The sequence below is a fragment of the Micromesistius poutassou genome, assembly GCF_964030765.1.
Source record: "Micromesistius poutassou genome assembly, chromosome: 5".
NCBI classification, from domain to species: Eukaryota; Metazoa; Chordata; class Actinopteri; order Gadiformes; family Gadidae; genus Micromesistius; species Micromesistius poutassou.
Window position 1 is genome coordinate 17,784,982 of NC_140275.1, and position 20,306 is coordinate 17,805,287.

General features: G+C 43.9%; 1 protein-coding gene across 1 annotated transcript; it reads right to left on the bottom strand.

Moving 5' to 3' along the window:
* Positions 1–1,040: 1,040 nt before the first annotated feature.
* cabp7a (calcium binding protein 7a) lies at positions 1,041–19,828 on the bottom strand (the record flags this gene model as incomplete). The annotated part of the gene is made up of 5 exons (XM_084468283.1): positions 1,041–1,165; positions 3,041–3,191; positions 5,518–5,630; positions 6,859–7,002; positions 19,720–19,828. The coding sequence occupies 5 exons, from the start codon at positions 19,826–19,828 to the stop codon at positions 1,041–1,043; spliced, it is 642 nt and encodes a 213-aa protein (XP_084324409.1).
* Positions 19,829–20,306: the final 478 nt, after the last annotated feature.

Here is a 20,306-nt window from a genome sequence, read left to right on the forward strand (position 1 = left end):
CCGATAATCACTGAGCACTTTCACAGCCCCACACCCGACACCTTCCCGTGATACACTTTAACCGGAACTCATGATCGATCAAACCCCCCCCCCCCCACCCCACGCCCTTATTGTGTCACATGTCACCGGTCACAGTTTGTCATTATTAAGTGGTTCTGGAAACAGCTCTGCTTAACACAGTATTATTCATGAATAATAAACATTGATAAAACTTCTACAAATGTGTGTTCAGACCACTGTTCACATCCATGCATTTCATGCATAGATGACGGTCCACAGAGACCACGTCTGGGGGGCTGACAACTTATTAGAGGAGCACTGGACGCCAGAGACATTGACACCCCTCGCTCGGAGAAGAGGAGCGCACCCAAGACATGCGAGAACGCATGCCCCCCCCCCGGCCCCTCCCCAATGACGTCATCCGGATCTAGTTTAGTTATACATTGCACACACTTTACTCTACAGAGACAGGACCCCCCCCGCCCACGGTGCAGGGGGGGGGGGGGGGGGGACGACACATGCACAGCTGGAGACTTGGCACATCGCGTTCCACAGTTGACAACCGGACTTTACTTTACACGGTACTGGGGTGGCCACACACACACACACACACACACACACACACACACACACACTAATATTCTCACACAAATAAGTGCACACACCCACATACATACGCGCATGCACGTACATACACACACACACACACACACACACACGCACACATGCGCACACATGCACACACAAACATACACACCCCCACCCACACACTCACATTTTGTCACACGCGCACACGCACACACCACAACGGGTAGCCCATGGAGGACATATCACAGGATGATGATAATATAGTATATTCTGAGGGGCTCTGTAAGTTGTCAGCGAGTCGCTTCAGCGATATCTCCAGAATCCTGAAGACCTTGAGGGGCGTCTATCACCACTACAGTCTCGTGTCGGTTTTTGTTCTGTGTGTTTTTGTTCACCACAATGTGTTGTCGTTTTCTAGTAGCGAGTTCAGAATAATCCTCAGCTCTCGGCTCCTACTTCATGCCGCTCCGGAGCACCTGATTGGCCGCGATCAGCATGACGCTGATGATGAAGGCGATCGCGAAGGCGCAGATCAGACTCTTCCGGACGCAGGTCTGCTTCACCGTCGGGCTGGAGCCTGGCGGGCAGAGAGGAAACCGAGGTGAGGGAGAAACATAATCATAGGGCTGCTGCGTCGGGACGGAGCCTAGCGGGAAGAGAGGAGAGCCGAGGTGAGATGAGGAGGAGGGGATGCATTGACATAATCAGACATTTTCGCAGGTCCAATTGAATCAAATCTTACTTCACGGCTGACTGGGTAAGAGTCTGGTCGAGATGGTTATTTCTAAATGAGAGACAAAACATCCCAAAATGAGGATGTTCACGGACATGCTTTTAACGGATGAGAACTGCCAGGAATGATTGTTTTCACTGTTTAGGTACGCAAAAAATTGCGTTAAGATTAATATGGTGATTGGAGTTTGATAAAGGAATGGACCGTGGCCCGATCAGCGCGCCGCAGCCTCTGCCATGAGGTTCCCCAGGGAAAGGAGCGGAACAGACTACAGACGAGTGTTATTTTATTTTCTCGAAGGTGGCAGAGTAAGCTCTTTGGAACGCATAAGTATGTTTATAACCGAGGCTTTATTAAGTTCTGGAAGCGGCCTGGTAATTGAGTTGGGGTAAATTGAGTCAAGATGAATTCCCCCCCACCCCCCCCAGCCCCCCAGGTCTCTGCTCCACAGGTTATCTTTGGAATCCTTTTAAGAAGAACTTTTCTTTGCACAGATTTTTTTAAGGTTTATTCTCCTTTTAAAGTCATTAAGATACAGTCCACAAAATCGAGATAGACCCCTCCACGGAAGTGAATGGTGTGATCCAAATTATAATTAATATATACAAAGGAAAGAAGATAAGAATCATATCTGCTTTATATCAAACATTGACGACAACTAAACATTCAACTAAATACATAAAGGAAAAATGGGAATCTGAGTTTAACACGAAAATTTCGGATGATGATTGGCAAGACATGTGGAAAACACAACAGACAACCACCAATTCGCGGATATGGAGGAAGTTCTTTTGGAAAAATCTGGTCCGCTTTTTTATCACGCCCAAGGTCAAGAGCAAGTATAATAACACAAATTTAACATGTTGGAGAGAGTGTGGAGTAAAGGATGCAGACCACTCACACATATTTTGGATTTAAGTATTTCAGTTTTGGGGAATTGTACATGAAACTGTACAAAATATGCTAGGTTACGATATTCCTATGAGCTACATGGTACTATACCTTTGTAATTTTAATTTTACCGAAGAGAGTATAAGAATGAGATATAAATATTTAGTTAAAATACTACTGATAGCTAGTAAGAAAGCTATAACAAGGAAATGGGGTAAGGAAAGGAAGGAAGGAAGAATGGATAGGTATAGTGGAAGAAATCGATGCTATGGAGAAACTGACACACCGCCTAAGACTGCAACAAGCACAGCTTGAAGAAAAGTGGGAGAAATGGACAATATTCAGAACCAAAACGGGCGACGAGGAATATGGACAGTAACAGAAGACTTAGATGAAGACACGAAGAGAAAAGAGGAACTGCTAGAAATGTAACTCCAAAACCAATGTTTGGTTTCTGTTTTGTTTTTTGTTTACTGTATTATTTTGACAGTGGACTGTCTATGTGAATTTTGCAATAAAAATTTAAGTGGAGAAAAAAAAAAAAGATACAGTCCACAAACTGGCCCTTGGACCAGCAATGATAATAAGGTCAACGTGTTTTATTTATCCAATGCCCAGCATAGCACAGGATCATTCAGAACAATACAGCTCTTAGGACATGGCAGCAAAAAACGACGTAGTCATAGAACAATATAATCAAATATTAAAGCGGAGTGAATGTGAAGCATAACATTAGGAAACAACAGAATGTTCTGCATGTTTTGTCTGTTCTACGTGCTCTGTGTTTTCTGTGTGTGCTGCAGAGGCGGACCAGAGGTTGTGTCTTACTGTCGATATCCACCTGGCAGTCCTCTGGGTTCTGAATGTGGTTCTCCTCCGTCATGATGATGTTCTCGATGTCCTTCATGGTCAGGTGGTCGCAGAACGAGTCATACAGCAGTCTCTTCAGCTCCTCCACGGTCAACTTCTGCATGTCACACTGGGGGAACTCACGGTCGCACATGCACACCCACAAACACACACACACACACGCACACACAAGAGGGAGGAAGATCCTCCTTAACATTGTTGAGAATAAAAAGTGTAGATTGCCCAGACTACTGTAATGAATTAATGCCCTTAAATATGACTACTTTAATGCCTTTGTATATGTAATGTTCGTTTCCCTGGGTGAAGGGATATTAGCAGCCTATTGAATATTACTTCGGGGAGGACGTTCCTCCCTCAGCCTCCATTGACTCCCATTCATTTCTCGGGAACTACTGGCGGCCGGTGGATAACATGGGGGTCAATGGGAGAGAGGAGGAAAGTCCTCCTCTGAGTGCGCTATGCGCTATGAACCAATAAGCAGGAGTCCTGGCTGTGGAGCAGCCCGGAGGGAGGGTTTATCCCCTCAAGTCTCTATAGGCTACGAGACCAACAAACCCGCTCGTATGCCTCGTTTCCACCGAGCGGTGCGCTACTGTTTGTTGCGGTACAGTGCGGCTCTGTTCGCTTATATTGGCGTTTCCACCGAGCGGTGCGGTTCGGTTCGCTTACATTGCCGTTTCCACCGCAGAAACGTGGAGTTACACTCGCCGTTATTCTGAAATCACTTAAAAAATATCCCGTTTGGTATGACCAGGTCACTGATATCTTTGCAACACAAACAGTGAGGAGGATTGACTTGATCTATAAATGAAGTCCCTCAATCTTATTTGGCTTAACACCATGACCAACATTCTGAAACATCCATTAACATCCACATTTGCCTCAAACAATGTTAGGCTTACAGCCCATGTCAATAGTTGTGAAATAGTTATGTTCTTGTTCTTCTTTTAATTGTTTGTTATTTGTTAATTAAACACTCTGACATGTTTAATATTGTGTAAAGGATGTTAGTGAATGATTCAGAGCATGATGCATTTTAAATGGAATCACTTTTGGTCTTGTGTCTTCATTTTTCTTAAAACAATTGTAGCTGAAAATAAACATAGCCAAATTACAACCAATAGCTTCAGTCATTGAGGGCAAAAATAGGCCCAATGATTTTTTTATTGAGTTTTACAATTCAAGAGTAGGCCGGATTTGACTAATTGGCTTTGCATCCCTTCCTTCTGCCCCTGTAGTCCAAGACATGCTGCCCACCTCCTTTCAAAGTACAATGCTGCCACTGGTGGATTTGTATCAATTTTATTCACATAATTATCCCTCCCTTCTATTTTGTAGTTCACCAAAACACCCTGAAACAACTTGATTCTCACATACTTATGCCACCTTACGCCACTAACAGTGCAAGCAGGCCAATGGCAACCAAGTGCGCAGTCCTTCCTCCCTCACTTTAAAAACCACCAGCCGCCACTGACACACACACACACACACCACTGAAGTGAATAATGGTTCTGTGGTTGAATGAATAATGCAGGATACAAATAGTATTCAAGTTCATCCCGAGGGCCCCAGTTATTAATATCTTTTCTGAAACCAGCAATGTATTGATGTCTTCTTTCACAATTTAAGGACGGAAACACATTTGAATAAATCCATCACCATTACCACATGTTTTGTAATTTTTTTTACAACAAACAAAGTTCCCGGGGTTTATTGACCCCCTAACCCCACAATCACCAGTATAACCATAAGCGCTTTTCCTTTTTCTTTTGCAATTACGACATCATTTATTTTCGACAGTCTTCGACTTATTTTCCTTTTGTGTTTTGCGCTGTGTCTTAACGTCTGCAGTGCGCTCGTCGTTATCGCCCGGGTCGTTATCGCCTTTTCACAGCAGTGGGCTGACAGATCTCGCACTGCCAAAAAAGAGGCTTCAATCTGTAACATTTTCCATTAGGGTTGTCAAGACGAGCAGGTAATTATCTCAGCAAACTGTCACCAAACAAGATCCTATCTGTTTACATGCTCATCTAGGTTAATGCACAAATGATAACAAAGGGCGCTCCCCCATGATAGCTATTCTGAAATCATCTCGAAGAGGAAAAAACCTTCTGTTTCTTTAAAGAAGAACTGTTGGAAAACCATCTGTGAAAAGGCTCCATGGATTCAATCTCAGCAACGTCCCCTCCCCTGACACATGCCCTCCCCCCTGCGCTTCACGGCATGTTTCTTTGTACATTTACAACAATCAATGTTCACATAATGATGTCGTCCTCATGAGTCGTCATTGAGGATTGAAATTTTCCCACACATTGCTTTTATCATTATGCCATTATGCCATTATGCCGTTTCATCTCGTTAGACTCATAGAGACTTCTGCTCTTACTGCCCTTTCATTGGCTATTAGTGCACAGCTATTAGTGTCTGGTGATTACCTTCCAGAAGACCGAGTCAAAGTCGGTGCCGTTGAACTTATCTGGCAGCCCTCCCGCTGTCAGCTTGGGTCCCAGGAGGGTCACGAACTCTTCAAAGTCAACTTGTCCATCGCCTGTGAGGGACCAGGAGAGCTGCTGTGAATTATCGGTGGTTGTGGATGACCAGCACAAGTTGTGTTTTGTTTAATCGGTCGTGTTTATACAATATGTACCCGATGGTTCAAGGAAAATCGGCTTGTTGTTAAATAGGAGAACTTACAATAATGTACATTGCTATGTTAAATGCACTTTTCTCCTCAAGAGAATCCTAAACTTGCACAATGTGTTTGTGTGTATATGTTTAAATAAAGTATTGATTTTCCCACACTGCTCTAAATGCAATTTAGAGGAAATGAATGTGAAACTGGAGAAAAGGAGTTAAGAGTAAAAAGTGATGGAGCTGCTGTATTTCCTGAGGTAGTAATTAATTTGATCTACTAGTCAAGACCAGTACTGTGCCAGTCTGTAGATTTTATTTTGTTTATATTGAGCGTGTGGTGTGTGTGTGTGTGTGTGTGTGTGTGTGTGTGTGTGTGTGTGTGTGTGTGTGTGTGTGTGCGTGCATGGGTGAGTCTAAGATAATGAAAGACAATGAAACACAGAATACCTCTGGGTCTTCGAGACACGTAACTGTGTGTGTGTGTGTGGTAGTGTACTTGCATGCCCCGTTTTAAATCCCTTTTAAAAACCCGCCTCTATAGAGCCGCTTTTAACCCCTGGCACTCTTGATTTTAATTCATGCTTGCTGTATTTTGTCTATTTTATTTCTTTGATGTGAAATTATGTGATGTGTTGTTGTTTCCTTTGTATTTTCGATTTTTTTATTGATTCTTCTGTTAAGCACACGTGACTATGTTCTTAAAAAGCGCTATACAAATAAAGTTTATTATTATATTATTATTATTATTATGCTTGTGTGTGTTTGCACCTGTGTGTGTGTGTGTGCATGTAGTCGTTGTGTGTTGCAGTGTTAGGTGTGTGCGTGTGTTGCAGTGTCAGGTATGTGTGTGTGTGTGTGTGTGTTGCAGTGTAAGGGGTGTGCGTGTGTGTTGCAGTGTCAGGTATGTGTTGCAGTGTGTGTGTGTGTGTGTGTGTGTTGCAGTGTAAAGTGTGTATGTGTGAGCGTGTGTGTTGCAGTGTAAAATGTATGTGCATGTGTGTGTGTGTGTGTGTGTGTGTGTGTGTGTTTGCTTATGTCTGTGTGTATGTGTGTGTGTAAGGTACGGCATGTGTCTGTGTGTTGCAGTGTAAGGTGTGTGTCACAGTGTCAGACGTGTGTTGCAGTGTAAGGCGTGCACTCACCGTCCATGTCCAGCCTCTGGATGATGACCTCCAGCTCCACCTCGTTGGGCATGTAGCCCAGCGAGCGCATGGCCATGCCCAGCTCCTGCTTGGAGATAAAGCCGTTCCCATCCCGGTCGAACACCTTGAAGGCTTCGCGAATCTCTGCACACACACACACACACACACACACACACACACAGGCATGCACACACACACACACACACACACACACACACAGGCATGCATGCACACACACACACACACACACACACACACAGACACAGGTTATTCATATATGAACACATGTTATACGCACGTACGTCATTTAGTAGGAAAATATCTGCTGATTGACACACAGATTGACACACACGTACGTAAAAAAAACAGAAACATGCGGTCGTAAAAACAGAACCTTACTCTCACAGACACACACACATACACACAAATGCACAACAGAAGAACACACACACACACACACACACACATAAATGTACAAATGAAGAACACATCTAATTTTATTCACGGAAGAAACACACACACACACACACACACACACACACACACACACACACACACAACCTCACTCTCACACACTCAACACACACACACACACACATACACACAAATGCACAAAAGAAGAACACAACACACACACATACACACAAATGCACAACAGAAGAACACAACACACACACACACATAAATGTACAAATGAAGAACACATCTAATTTTATTCACGGAACACACACACACACAACCTCACTCACACACTCACACATACACACACAAATACACACACACACACACACACACACTCACACACACACACACACACACACACACGCACGCACGCACGCACACAGCGAGGAGGGCATGTGAGGAGGAGGGCATGTGAAGAGGGAGCCGCTCGGCGCTCCACAGAGACTCTTGTTTTGCCGCATCAATGGCTGAGTCATCGCGGTACGGGGGCTGCTGGTGCAGGACCACAGCGCTCCCTCCACCACGGCGGCTGTGGCGGAGGGATGCGGTCGGTGTAACGCACTCCCCGAAACACGTTTTGCGTGAAACACGTGACAAACATGCACGTGGAATGACAGCAAATCACGGCAGAGACCAGAGAGACCAGAACCTCACGCTGGTGGGTTCTGCAGTGTGTGTTTCCATGTGTTGTGTGTCTATGGGTAGTCTACGAGGCTACCGGAGCGACAGCTGGGTAGGTTTCCACTTCCAACCATGACTCTACTTGCAACATGCAGACATCACTGTAACTGACATTCAAGCATTACTATATTTATGTATTCGAAAATCACTCTAGCTGAACATTCAAACATTAGTCTTCAAACATTAATCCAACTGAATTAATTTATAAACCAATTCTATTGTCTATTGTTCTATTGTCAATATCTACGATCATGTTAACAGCACACCTTGCCAGTTACAAATATAGTCATATATAAAAAATAAATGTAACATTATCCATTGCCCTTACTGCTAAGTTATACAAGACAGCGATCGCCGGAAGACCCCATAAACCCCATGACTTCCAAAATAATTTCAGGAGACAAAGGGATCTTGAACACCAGAATATGTCTGGTCTCTTTCCCTCTGGTGCTGATATTACACTACTATTATGGTCTTCCTCTTAGAATTCCTTCTGTGCTAACTGCCCAAGCATATACCCTGCTTGCCACCACGAAACCACTCACAAATCCCTTCATTTATATGCACTCTTTCTCCTGTTTAAGTTCCTGCATTGAGCCACATACTAATGTGACATTACGCAATTAGCATACAAAGTCCAAACCTGACGAGACTTAACCATTTCTATGTGTCTATGTAAGCACAAACCGTCTCCAGAAAGTCACATTGTTGAATCTTGTGTTGAGCTGGAAACAGATAGTGAAAATACTATTAGGGGAGTGTTTTCACATTAGCCCCTTAGCGCAGGGAAAAAAAACACACCGCTTTTTATATGAAAACATAAGCGTTAACATAACATATACACATCAATGTTTACCTATGCCATAGGTACACCAATAAATCATTCATCAGACAAGAGGGAGGCTGAACGGTAATGTGTTCCTTCAGCTTTCACTACAAAGGACTGAAAGAATGAATCTGGTTTGTGATATATTACAGTGTCAACATTAGACGTAGCCCTGAGCCTGAATCTACAGACCGACAGACAAAACACAGCAGCATATGAATGATGGTATTCAATGTGTTTTGGTCCTTGTGTATAAAATGGGTTTCCAGGCGCGGAGGACATACTAGTGTTGTTGAACCCAAGCCACCTCATCACAAAGTAATCCACAGCGATGGGTTATACCTGACAATCATTCAACACAATGGATTACCACACACCGTCCAATTTATTACAAAGTGATAATAATACACCAACCAGGGAATTCCATGAAGCCATTTCTCCCATCAACACTATTACACAAAGGTCCTTGGACCTGGCTGATAACACCAAAGCCCCCAGGTGTAAATAATGAAGAAATATATATAGAAGCCCGGGTGTGTATATGTTTTCGGGGTGTTTTTCTGGTTGTTTGGCTGAGCCTGGCGCTTGGAGAGTGCAATCCGCCGCTGTCCACCTGAGCCTGGCTGCTCTCAGACCTGGGCTCCCTGGCTCAGTGATTAAAAGAACACCTGTGGCACATCCGGAGCAGCACGGCCAAGAGCCCACCGTGGAATAGGAATAGATAGCGCTGCCCTCTCTGAAGTTTGATTTACTGACGAAAGGCAAAGGTCACTGCCAACGCAGAGGGTCCACTGCGTCCGACATCAGACCTCAGACTGCGTTGTGGAGGGTCACGAAACACAGATACACCCTAGAATGTTAACAGCAAACTGTTTTATTTACATGTTGCATGAACACCATTCTGCCGATTACACCAGCAGACTGCAGAATCGGACATGGACAGCCATGACAAATGCAGCAAAGCAATCACTTTCAATTAAAAGTCTTTGCTGCATGGATGATTCTGACATCATCCTTGCATGGGTGACTGAACACAACACATGTGATGTTGATTGTTTAATTCAACAATTTGGACCCCATGTAGATGCACTGCAGTTCCTCTGTATGTTCATTTTCTCCCTCACTCTTCCCTTTTTCTGTATCTGCCTCTTTCTCCCTCCATCTCTCTCCAACTCTCCCTCTCTCTCTCTCCATCTTTCTCTCTCTCTTTATCACTCTCTCCCTCTCTCTCTCTACAAATCTCTCTCCTTATCTCGGTCTCTCTCTCTCTCTCTCTCCCTATCTTTCTCTCTCAATCTCTGTCTCTCTCTCTCTTGTCTGAACCCTGCCCGTGATTTGTTTGATGTTCTAAACGTCCTGAATGGGCTTCAAAGAAGGCCCACAGGACTCATGGGATGCGATCTGACAGATTTCTAAAGCCAAAAAAAGAGAGAAAAAGAAGGGCAGAGAGGGAGAGAGGGAGAGAGATCAAGAGTCACACACACACACGCACGCACACACGCACGCACACACACATACAGAAAGAGAGACAAAGAGAGGGTGAGAGACAGAGAGACAAGGACACAGAGAAACAGAGAAAAGGAGAGAGGCAAACTCACGGACAGACGGAAACTAATTTTGAAAATTTGAAAATGCATGAGTTGGATAGGATAGGATAGAATCGAAGAGAACTGAATGGACATATACTTTCTCTGCCTAGGGTTGGAAATGTGCTTTTGGCCCTACCTATGAACATTAAGAACAGCCACCATCTGATGACATACAAACATATATATATATATAATACAATACAAGCTGCATGAAGTGCGCTGCAGTGCTCCATCCCAGTGAAACGACAGTGGGACTTCAACTGAGCCATTGAGATCCTCATCTCTGGTAAATGCCCCTTTGAGGGAGCCCATGGCTCCCCAGTGTTGAGTCCACGTCTTCCTTAGTCTCTAAGTGTCTCTTGGGAAGACTTGTTTGTCTATTTGTGCAGTGGCTTGTGCTCCGTCGCTGAGAAAAACAATGTTTGAAAGCTAAATGCACATGTTGGTAAAAAACTTTATGTCTGGACTCGCCATAGTGTGATTACACACTCCTCACTCACTCGTTAGGTAAGAGCTTAATGAAGATCCACTCAGCACATTCAATCCCTCTTACTGGTGTTATGTGTGTGTGTATATGTGTGTGCATGTGTGTGTGTGCATGTGTATATGTTTGTGTTTGTGTGTGAGTTTTTGTGTGCGTCTGTGTGTGTCTTTGTGTGTGTGTCTGTGTGTGTATGGTTGTGTGTGCGTGCACTCGACCTTGTTGAACTACCTCTAAGCATTAATCCATCTCTAGCTGTAAAGGGCCTACATAGGAACCTGCCCATTTCAATAAGATCATTACTGAGTTCTAACGAGACTCTGGAGTGTTTTGAGACAGAAGGGTATTGAGGGGCCAGGAAGTTCTTTATACCAAGGAAACCTTTCTTGGATCGCTTGGTAGATACTCATTTTCCACACAGTACCTTGGGCCTCAAAGGAAAAAGATGTAATAAAAACTACAACAGAGGATCAGTAACCCCTTTGGAAAAAAATAAGTTGCACCACCAATAATAATATATTAATAATTAATGATTTATTAAGAGTTAAAGCATTTGCGGCAGGTTGTAACTGACAGGGTTGAGGCGCTAATGGCAGCAGGGAGAAAATGAAAGATTTTCTTGTCAGTTCAGTTTTTTTCTTCTCAGGTTTGGATGAACAATACTCCCCGTCAATCCAAGTCACTAACGCTGTCACAAGATCACTGGAGAAAAATGAAACACAAAAACAACGGTGTGTGAAAGGTTAAGATGCAGAGAGGAGGGATGGCTGCTGTCGCTTCTACACCTGAGATGACCCCGGAAGATTAACGTTAAAGTGAGACACTGCGGTCGCTACCTGAGATGAGTCCTGGAAGATTAAAGTTACAGTGTGACACTGCGATAGCTCTTATACCTGAGATGAACCTTGAAGATTAACATTGCAGTGAGATGATGCTTATGTCCATTTTCTTGTTCTTCTTCTCTGCTTCAGTACAATACAGAAACATCGATCCAGGGCTGCAGTTTCTGTCTCGCTTCCTTCGCCTACATTAAGAGCCGAGCCGATGTTCTCGCAGCAGAAAACCCAAATGGAGGTCAGATGTGGAGAAAAAAAACATCAGAAGCCTCCGCATTGCATTACAAGCAGCCGACCAATCCCTGCTCCGCTTCTCTGCCTCAGTGTGCTGGACACAGTTCATATTCTGCAATTCAATATTCTTCTTAGCGGGTTATTTATTTGGTTTGGATTAGAGGACAATTTAAGACACCTTAGTGTTTAGAATTGAAAAGACTGTCGTCGCACAAAACGCATCGCACCTCATTTCAAAATGTAAATGTAAATACATGTCTTCACTGCCGCGCCCCATCCACCCCCCGCCCCCCCCCCCCGCTGACGGCCGTGCTCCCAGGCGGTTGTGGAATACAGAGCTTGGTTCTCAATCAAATGCCAATTCAAGGGGGTGAAGAACCTGGTCGGCTTACACAAGCGCACTTCTCGAGACAATGTTATCTGGGGACGTGGACGTGTCACCACAGGGACATGGCCGGTGTGATGATGCTACTGGCAGTTCGACAGTGTGCATGTAGAGTGTCTGATTACTGTGTTGACGCAGAGGGACCAGATTAATAACGCACACACACATACACACACGTGTGCATGCACACGCACATACGCACATGCACACACACAAATAAACACACACACACACACACACACACACACACACCAAATACCAGTATTGCATATATCTTATGTACTGTTAAAAAAAACAACTAACTTAAGCTAAACTAACTTAAGCTAACCTAAGCTAAACTAACTTAACTTAAGAAAATTACTTTTCCCATTAAATCAACCAAGGCCACGTTCCGCTTGATCAATGATCATGACTTGGATCAATACACTCAGTGATTGATCTCATGTCTCCCCGCAGGACTATTGACTATTGCTGGTAAGTGTGGACTAGAATTCTAAACAAAGCATTGTTTAAACTTCTAAGTAATGAGGTGAGAATGATGTGACCGTAGAAGCTATCACAATATTAGTCTAATTTAAGTGTAGGTACATTGGAAACTTTAGGAACACACGTTGCAATTATTTTCTAGTTATAGTAGATTGGTGTTTGAATTTTGATAAAAAAATCTCAAAAGGTCTGAAAGGCCAAATGGTACCATATTCTCAAATCATCATCTCTGAGGGAATGTGTTGTTGTTTGTTGGGTTGTGTTGCAGACTCTACATCTTATTGGTACTACTAAGAGCTGGAGAGTGAAACCTGGTTATCCTTGAGACTGCTGAAGCCCAGGCTACATCGTGACTAGACTATTCATCTGACCTTGCTTATGTGTCTAGATGTTTCAACACCCTGGGAACAAACCCACTAAAGAAGTAGTGCTCACGAAAAAGCATAGCTTGTTATTTTCCCAGACTGTGAATTCATCAATGCATACTCCTGATATAGAAAATGTTCAAATCATGAAAATCAACAATCTGAACTGTATAACATCTCCTTTTAGCTCACTAAAATTATTCAATTTGAATTGTGACATCATCTTGTGTGACACCACATAACACCCATCAAAAAGGCCATGAAGTCATGTCTTTCCCAGGCAGAAACACATTTCAGAGCACATTTTCTCTGGTTTTGGTGTCCAACTTCAACAAGCCCCACCTCCCCCTATGTCGATGGAACATCCTCCATCTCTCTCCTCTGCAATCACAGATCTAATTACTGTTCTTATTACCACATCATATGTCAAGCACCATCAACACAGAGCTGAGGTGGCCATGCTGAAATTGGCAAGTTGGAAGAGAGACACCCGCTACACTTTGGGAGAGAGAGAGAGAGAGAGAGAGAGAGAGAGAGAGAGAGAGAGAGAGAGAGAGATCAAGAGCCAGCGAGAGACTGAGAGTTAGCCAGCGAGAGAGAGAGAGAGAGATAAAGAACGGGAGGGAGTGAGATTGAGAGAGAGATATATAATGTGCTGTGCAATGACTCTGAAACCCTTTTATTGTAATTTGAAATCCATACACGTGCTAATGTTTACATTAATGAAGAACATGAGAACTGCAAATATACTTAAGAAAATAGGAGAAGGAAAAGGAGAAATTGCTTAGTTAAAAATTACTAATGAACACTAGTTTCATCACTCTTTCTCTATAAAGAAAGAATTTATTTCTAGCATCATGCCACTGATTCTGACTCTGGGGATCCAGCCTTATTTTTCACAAGCAGAACAGGAAAACAGCGATGTCAAAGTATGCCGTCAATGTCACAAACGCTTATCAGCTCGCAATAGAGTGCAGCAGTGTGGTTCTGGAAGTGAAAATCCCATTCATATTCTGCATATTGTGAAGCGATGGTATATGCTCCTATAGAAGCCACAAGTTAAAAAGTTTTAAGAAATCATGTTTTATTCGCAACATAATTTACAAGCACTACACTACCCACAATCCTAAAGTCTAACACAACCCCGGAGCTTGCTGTTACCATGGAAACGTTTACCGCACCCGCGAAAGTCAAGTCGTCAAGTCACTGCTGCCACTGAATTTGATCGCCTACCACAGCGACAATGATTTCCCTTTGATTAATGGAAAGTTACAGTTGTTGTTAGAGCTGTAGAGGAAATGAGCTCTACATGTTGAAAAATATGTTGATGTTGAATACATGTTAAAAATAAAAATATATGATATGGCACTAGCAGTGCTATTTATGATTTGATAAGATCCGGCCAGAAATGCTGAAAGCTCTGGGTGTGAAGAGGCTGTCTTGGTTGACACGCCTTTTCAACATTGCGTGGGAGTCTGGGACAGTGCCAAATGAGTGGCAAACCGGGGAGGTGGTGTCCCTTTTCAAAAAGGGGCACCAGAGTGTGTGCCAATTACAGGGATATCACACTACTAAGCCTCCCAGGATGGAAGTGATGCTCGTCACGGTGGTAGTGGTGGGTGTAGTGAAGCTGGTTTTGGAGGATGGTGGTGGTGTTAGTGATGGAGGGGAGGTGTAGTGGGGCTCTGGTGTTGAGTGGAAACGTAATGGCATTATTATAATAAAACCACAAGGCAAATTCTTTCGCTGAAGTAACCTCTATCAACCAGTGTTTTCTTCCATCCAGTTCTGGGTTTAAGGATGAGAATCTAAATCCTTCTCCGCAGCCAACGGAGAAGTCTGTGAACCGGAACAATGGGAGAACAGTTTCTACATGCAAAGGTAAACAAAACCATACTAATCCTAAAGGTTCTAAAGGTTCAAAACTCTCCACCCTTTTTAGGAATTTTTATTATTTTGTTTCCAATGAAGTAAAATATACCATAGATGCATTGTGCTGTGTCGCTTTTGCTTTATCATTCAAACCACTGCTGAAACTCACATTACAATTCAACTGTCACCGCGGTTAAGAAATGTATTGTCTTCACACCATCTTCAGGGGAAACCATCCAGACAGGAAGCCCACAGACCTCCCTGTTTCATTGCATCGCTCCGTAATGGTCAGTTATTTTTACATTCACCAAAAAATAAAATAAACAAATCATAGCAAATGCCGCACTTCTGCCCATGCTATTCTGAGTAGGAGCCCCTGGTTCCCACCATAGCTTATCATTAGCTACCGCTATCATCATGTTGTGTTTGGACGTCCACATCCTAGCAGCATACGCTTTTAAAACAGCATTAGTTGACCTCTTGCATGCACACACCCCCACAACTCCCACTAATCCTGCACTAGCACTACGCTAGGTGCATAATGTCCTTTGTACCAAGCAGATGCTGGCAGCTCAAAATATCTTCATTTGTATTCATCTTAGTATCTGCAGAGAAATGCTTGCATGCTTGCAACCCCCCCCCCCCCTCCCCATCACCAATAACTCCAGCACCACATGATGGTGTAACATACACATCATCCTGTGATGGAAACATTCAGGTCTTTAATGTCAACTGCCAGTGGGCAAACATTCCACTTTTGTAGATATTTTTCACATCTATTTTGAGATTTTTATCAGACAACCATCGTCTCTGTTACCGTTACCTCTGGCCTTGGACCTCAAACAACTGCGTATTGCTTCTCTGTGTGCATGCGTGCGTGTGTGCGTGTGTGTGTTTGTGTGTGCATGCTTGCATGCATGTGTGCATGTACGTGTGTTCATTTGCGCTTACACATTGAAGCACTCTGAAATTAATAAAGTTTACTATTTAGGAGAGAATATTAAGGACATGAACTCCCTTTTTCCCTCCCTCCCTGCTCTTCATCTACAGATGAAGATACACACACACACACACACACACACACACACACACACACACACACAAGCATACACTCCTGCATACAAAATACACAAAAGACCCATATGGATACACTGCGGTTATCAAGCTTTAGAATAATTGCATATTTTCCCAATTATCTATTGTCTAACCGTGGTGCTGAGGGCCGTTGCCTGGTGTGTCCCAAAGGTAATTAAACATCACATCCTGGTCTCAGTGAACCATTAAGGTCTTCCACTTGATTTGATATCAAATACACACACACACACACACACACTAAAATAGGCAAATACACACGCAAACATACACACTTACACACACACACACCAAGATAATTAAATACACACACACACACACACACACACACACACACACACACACACACACACACACACACACACACAAACACAGACCCAGCAGCACATCCACATACTGTATGACAACAGGCTGGCTGGCTGGTTGACCGGCAGATGTGTGTGACATCATCCCTGTCATCCACGGTCTCTCAGTAGATCACAAGCCATCACACGTGATGAAGACAGGGCTCTGCTGCCCCCCATCACCCACCACCTCCACCACTCACTCACACTCAAGACTGCGCCATGGACAGGCATGTTGAAGTCTGAAGGCCACAGAGACCAGTGGTGTCTCATAAGTCCACAGGGAACCACATCCAACCTCGAAACCCTTTACAATATGTAATTGTACAAGTCATTTATCGCAACATACTGAAATGTCTTTTTTTGTAAGATCGCACCGGTCTGTGCACCGGTAAAATTTAAATTGAGTGTTTTTTCATGATTTTTCCTTTCACCTTGCGAGATTGAGCTGCCTATCCAAGCTGCCTATCCTGGTTGTACAAATGTACAACCAGCTCAAAAAAAGAAATGAAACAGAATGCAAGGAAAAGAGCATAATAATAAATCTAAAAAAGGAGCATCAAAAATCTGAAAGATGGAGAATGAGAAAGATAGGAGCTGGGCTGCCTGGCAGCTCATCCCAGACAGATATCTCTGAGGACAAGTATATCTGATAGCAAACTTCCTCTCCACTGGAAAACACGTTTAAGTGCAGATGTCGGAAACGCAATTTGATGACCATTGAAATTGCACAGTGCCTAGCCTCATAGGGAGCTCCTCTGTCTCAGGTGTTGTTTTGAGACGGAGGCAACCGCCACGAACAGGCATTGATGCACACACCAAACACAAATGACAGGTTAATATAGACCTAGGCTTGACTCTACCCCAGTCCCTGCCAAGTATAAACAATTGCTGTAAGAGAGCATACGTCAGAGTGGACAAAACTGGCAGCCCAGTCAGTTTTAATGTAATCAGAAATCGTATCCATAAATGCCACGTTCCCACATCTATTGCGAATTTAAACAAATCAGTCTTCTGGCCCTTCCCACCAGCTTGTGTAATAAATACCACAGTGAGCCTTCCTCATGACAAGTGTGCGTGCGTGTGTGTGTGCGTGCGTGCGTGTGGCTGTGTGTCTGTGAATGTGTGTTACTGTGTGTGTATCTTTTGTTCGTTTTGTAAACACATGCGGAAATGAATGTAAGATAATTAGATGCAAGAGGAAGTGAGAAAATAGAATCCCAAAAAGTTTGTGTGTGTGTGTGTGTCTGTGTATGTGTGTGTGTCACACGTAACATTGCGTGGGAATGGAGTATCAGTTGCCATGTCTGTTCCTTTCTGCTGCTGCAGAGTCTCCTCAACAGACAAACAGTCGCAGGTGGATGGGCTCCATAACGACAGAGCTGCTTGGGATGACTCATATTGTCATACTCGCTTCATCGCCTCGACTACCTCAGTAGAACACCCTTTCAGTCGGCTGATGTGTGTATCGGTGTGTTGGATATCAGACAGTAAAAATAGGCCCATTGGTCTCGCGTGTTGTAGACCACTGAACAAGATAAAGCCAAAGTCAAACAGACACTAGAAACAGAAGCAGAGTTCGATCGGTGAGCGAAGCCGTTTACCTGAAATAGACTGGATCACGATGTGAAGAGATAAACAGAAATGTGGCTTTTCTCAGAGGAGGGTTGTTTTTGTTTTACTTCCAACCGTATTTGGCGGTAGTGAAGGTTATCTTATCTGAATGACTGGAGTTTTTCTTTAAGGCAGCTTCGAAACGTCGAACTCAATTCAGACGAAGATGAATCATTACCCAGAGAAGGTTCTAGTTGGCTTTACAGCCCATCGACCTTATACCGTCTCACATCTCCTATTACATTCAAAGTTTGGTTTACCTTGAAGGAGCGCAGTGCAGGGTGTGCCTGTGTGCTGCAGCGTCATTCAGAAGAGAGCTGCAACAGGTAGGTCCACACGTAACCATTTCCAACCTCCAAACCTTTACAATCTCTATGTATTATAATTTACATCATTCCATCATCAGTTTACATTTACATACGTCATTTACTATGTCTGTGTGACGGTAAAAGAATGATAGTGTCGCTTTGTTTTGTCGTGATTATTTTGTATTGCAGCACACAAACACTAGTGTGTGTCTCTTGTTTGGCCACCTTGCGAGATTGTGAGTATCCAGACCAATCTACAAGCACCTCAAAAAACTAAATGATCCAGAATCCACTCAGGGCGCTATTTATAAACAGCATAGGGCCACAAAGAAGACATTCTGAAAATGGTCAATCTGAGAATAATAATTCTGAAAAAGGAGGATCAAAGATCTGGAAAAAGGGGCAGCTTCATTCAGATATCTCTGAGGCCTGCGTGCTGCAGCGGCATTACACAGAGAGAGCTGCAACAGGTAGCAGCGGCTGGGACCAAAGCACTGGAGCTGCTTCACGCTGGGGCCCAGAACTTTAGGGACCAGGGTGGTTTAGGGCCCCTGGCATGATGATGTGCAGATGACGCAGGTGTGTGACGCCTGCGTGTGTTTGTCGGCAGTTTTGGGTGTTGTACAAATGCTCTGTAAGCAGGTGTATGTTATGCAATAAATTCCGGTGGTGTTTTTATTTTGTAAGTAATATTATCTGCATTACCCTGCTATAATAGAGCAGTTTCAGTCATTTCATTGTACGGAGGGTTTACATAAATCAGCATATTGCCACTCAAAAGGAACTATAGGACTAAAGGACCATAAGCAGATGCCAAGGTGAAATATATGGATCAAATACACAAACCATCATGAGAGGAACTAGGATAGCAAAACAATACGTTAAATTATTAACAAAAAAAAAGATCGAATTCGTAAGACTTATTCTACGCTTCCAGTGTCAATTCACGTATTAAATGACTAGTACGATGCTTATTAAACGCTCTCAAAGAAGAACATCCTAATTAATACACAGCTACCCCCTCGTGCACTAGCGGCAGCGCTCCTCACGTGCCATGCGGTCGGCGCGAGAGCAGCGCTGTCCAAGGTTCTGACCGCGCGCCTCTTCACATTTTCCCACTTCGACAATACACCCAAAAGTACGCCAGGCGCACTGCAGTTTGCACAACTTAACTTCCCCGAGAATTTAAAACATAGCGAGACAAGAAAGAAAGAAAGCGGCGTCCATCTTCTACGCTTATATAGCAATAAGTCTACTTCGGCAGTATTTAGCGCGCCACATCTCACCTTCCACCTCGTCTTCAGGCAGGTTGACGGGAGCGCTGTAGGAGAGGATGTCCGGGATGGTGCAGCTCCCCCGATACATCAGAGTGGAGGTAACTGGATGCATCGGCATGATGGCGACCTTTGGCTGCTACCTTCATATAGAAATGTAAGAGAATATGATCCCCAGTCCCCTGCTGCCGATTAGTCGAGCCAGAGAGGGACTAGTCCATGGGTAGAGAGAGACTGGTTGAAAGTGGCCAGAAGGGAGTAAGTATATACAGAAACGCGCCAAAACCGACCTCGCAAACGAAGGAACTTCCCGCCTCGTTGATATTTTTCGTGCCAATGTCCGCCTGATGTCGACTGATCGGCAGCGCGTTTTTAAAGTCGCGCGCCGCTCAGCAAACTACCGTCGAGCTCGACGTTACGAACGTCGTTTCAACCGACACGATCTCAGCATGTCAAGCGATCACCGCAAGAACCCTCGCGCTTTTTCCTGCCGTCTCCGTCGTGGTCCGTGTAACCGTGGAACGTGCTCGCATTTTGAGCCATTCGACGTTGGTTTAATTCCACCGTGTTGTTCCTCTCCGCGCGTCCACTTGTTGGAT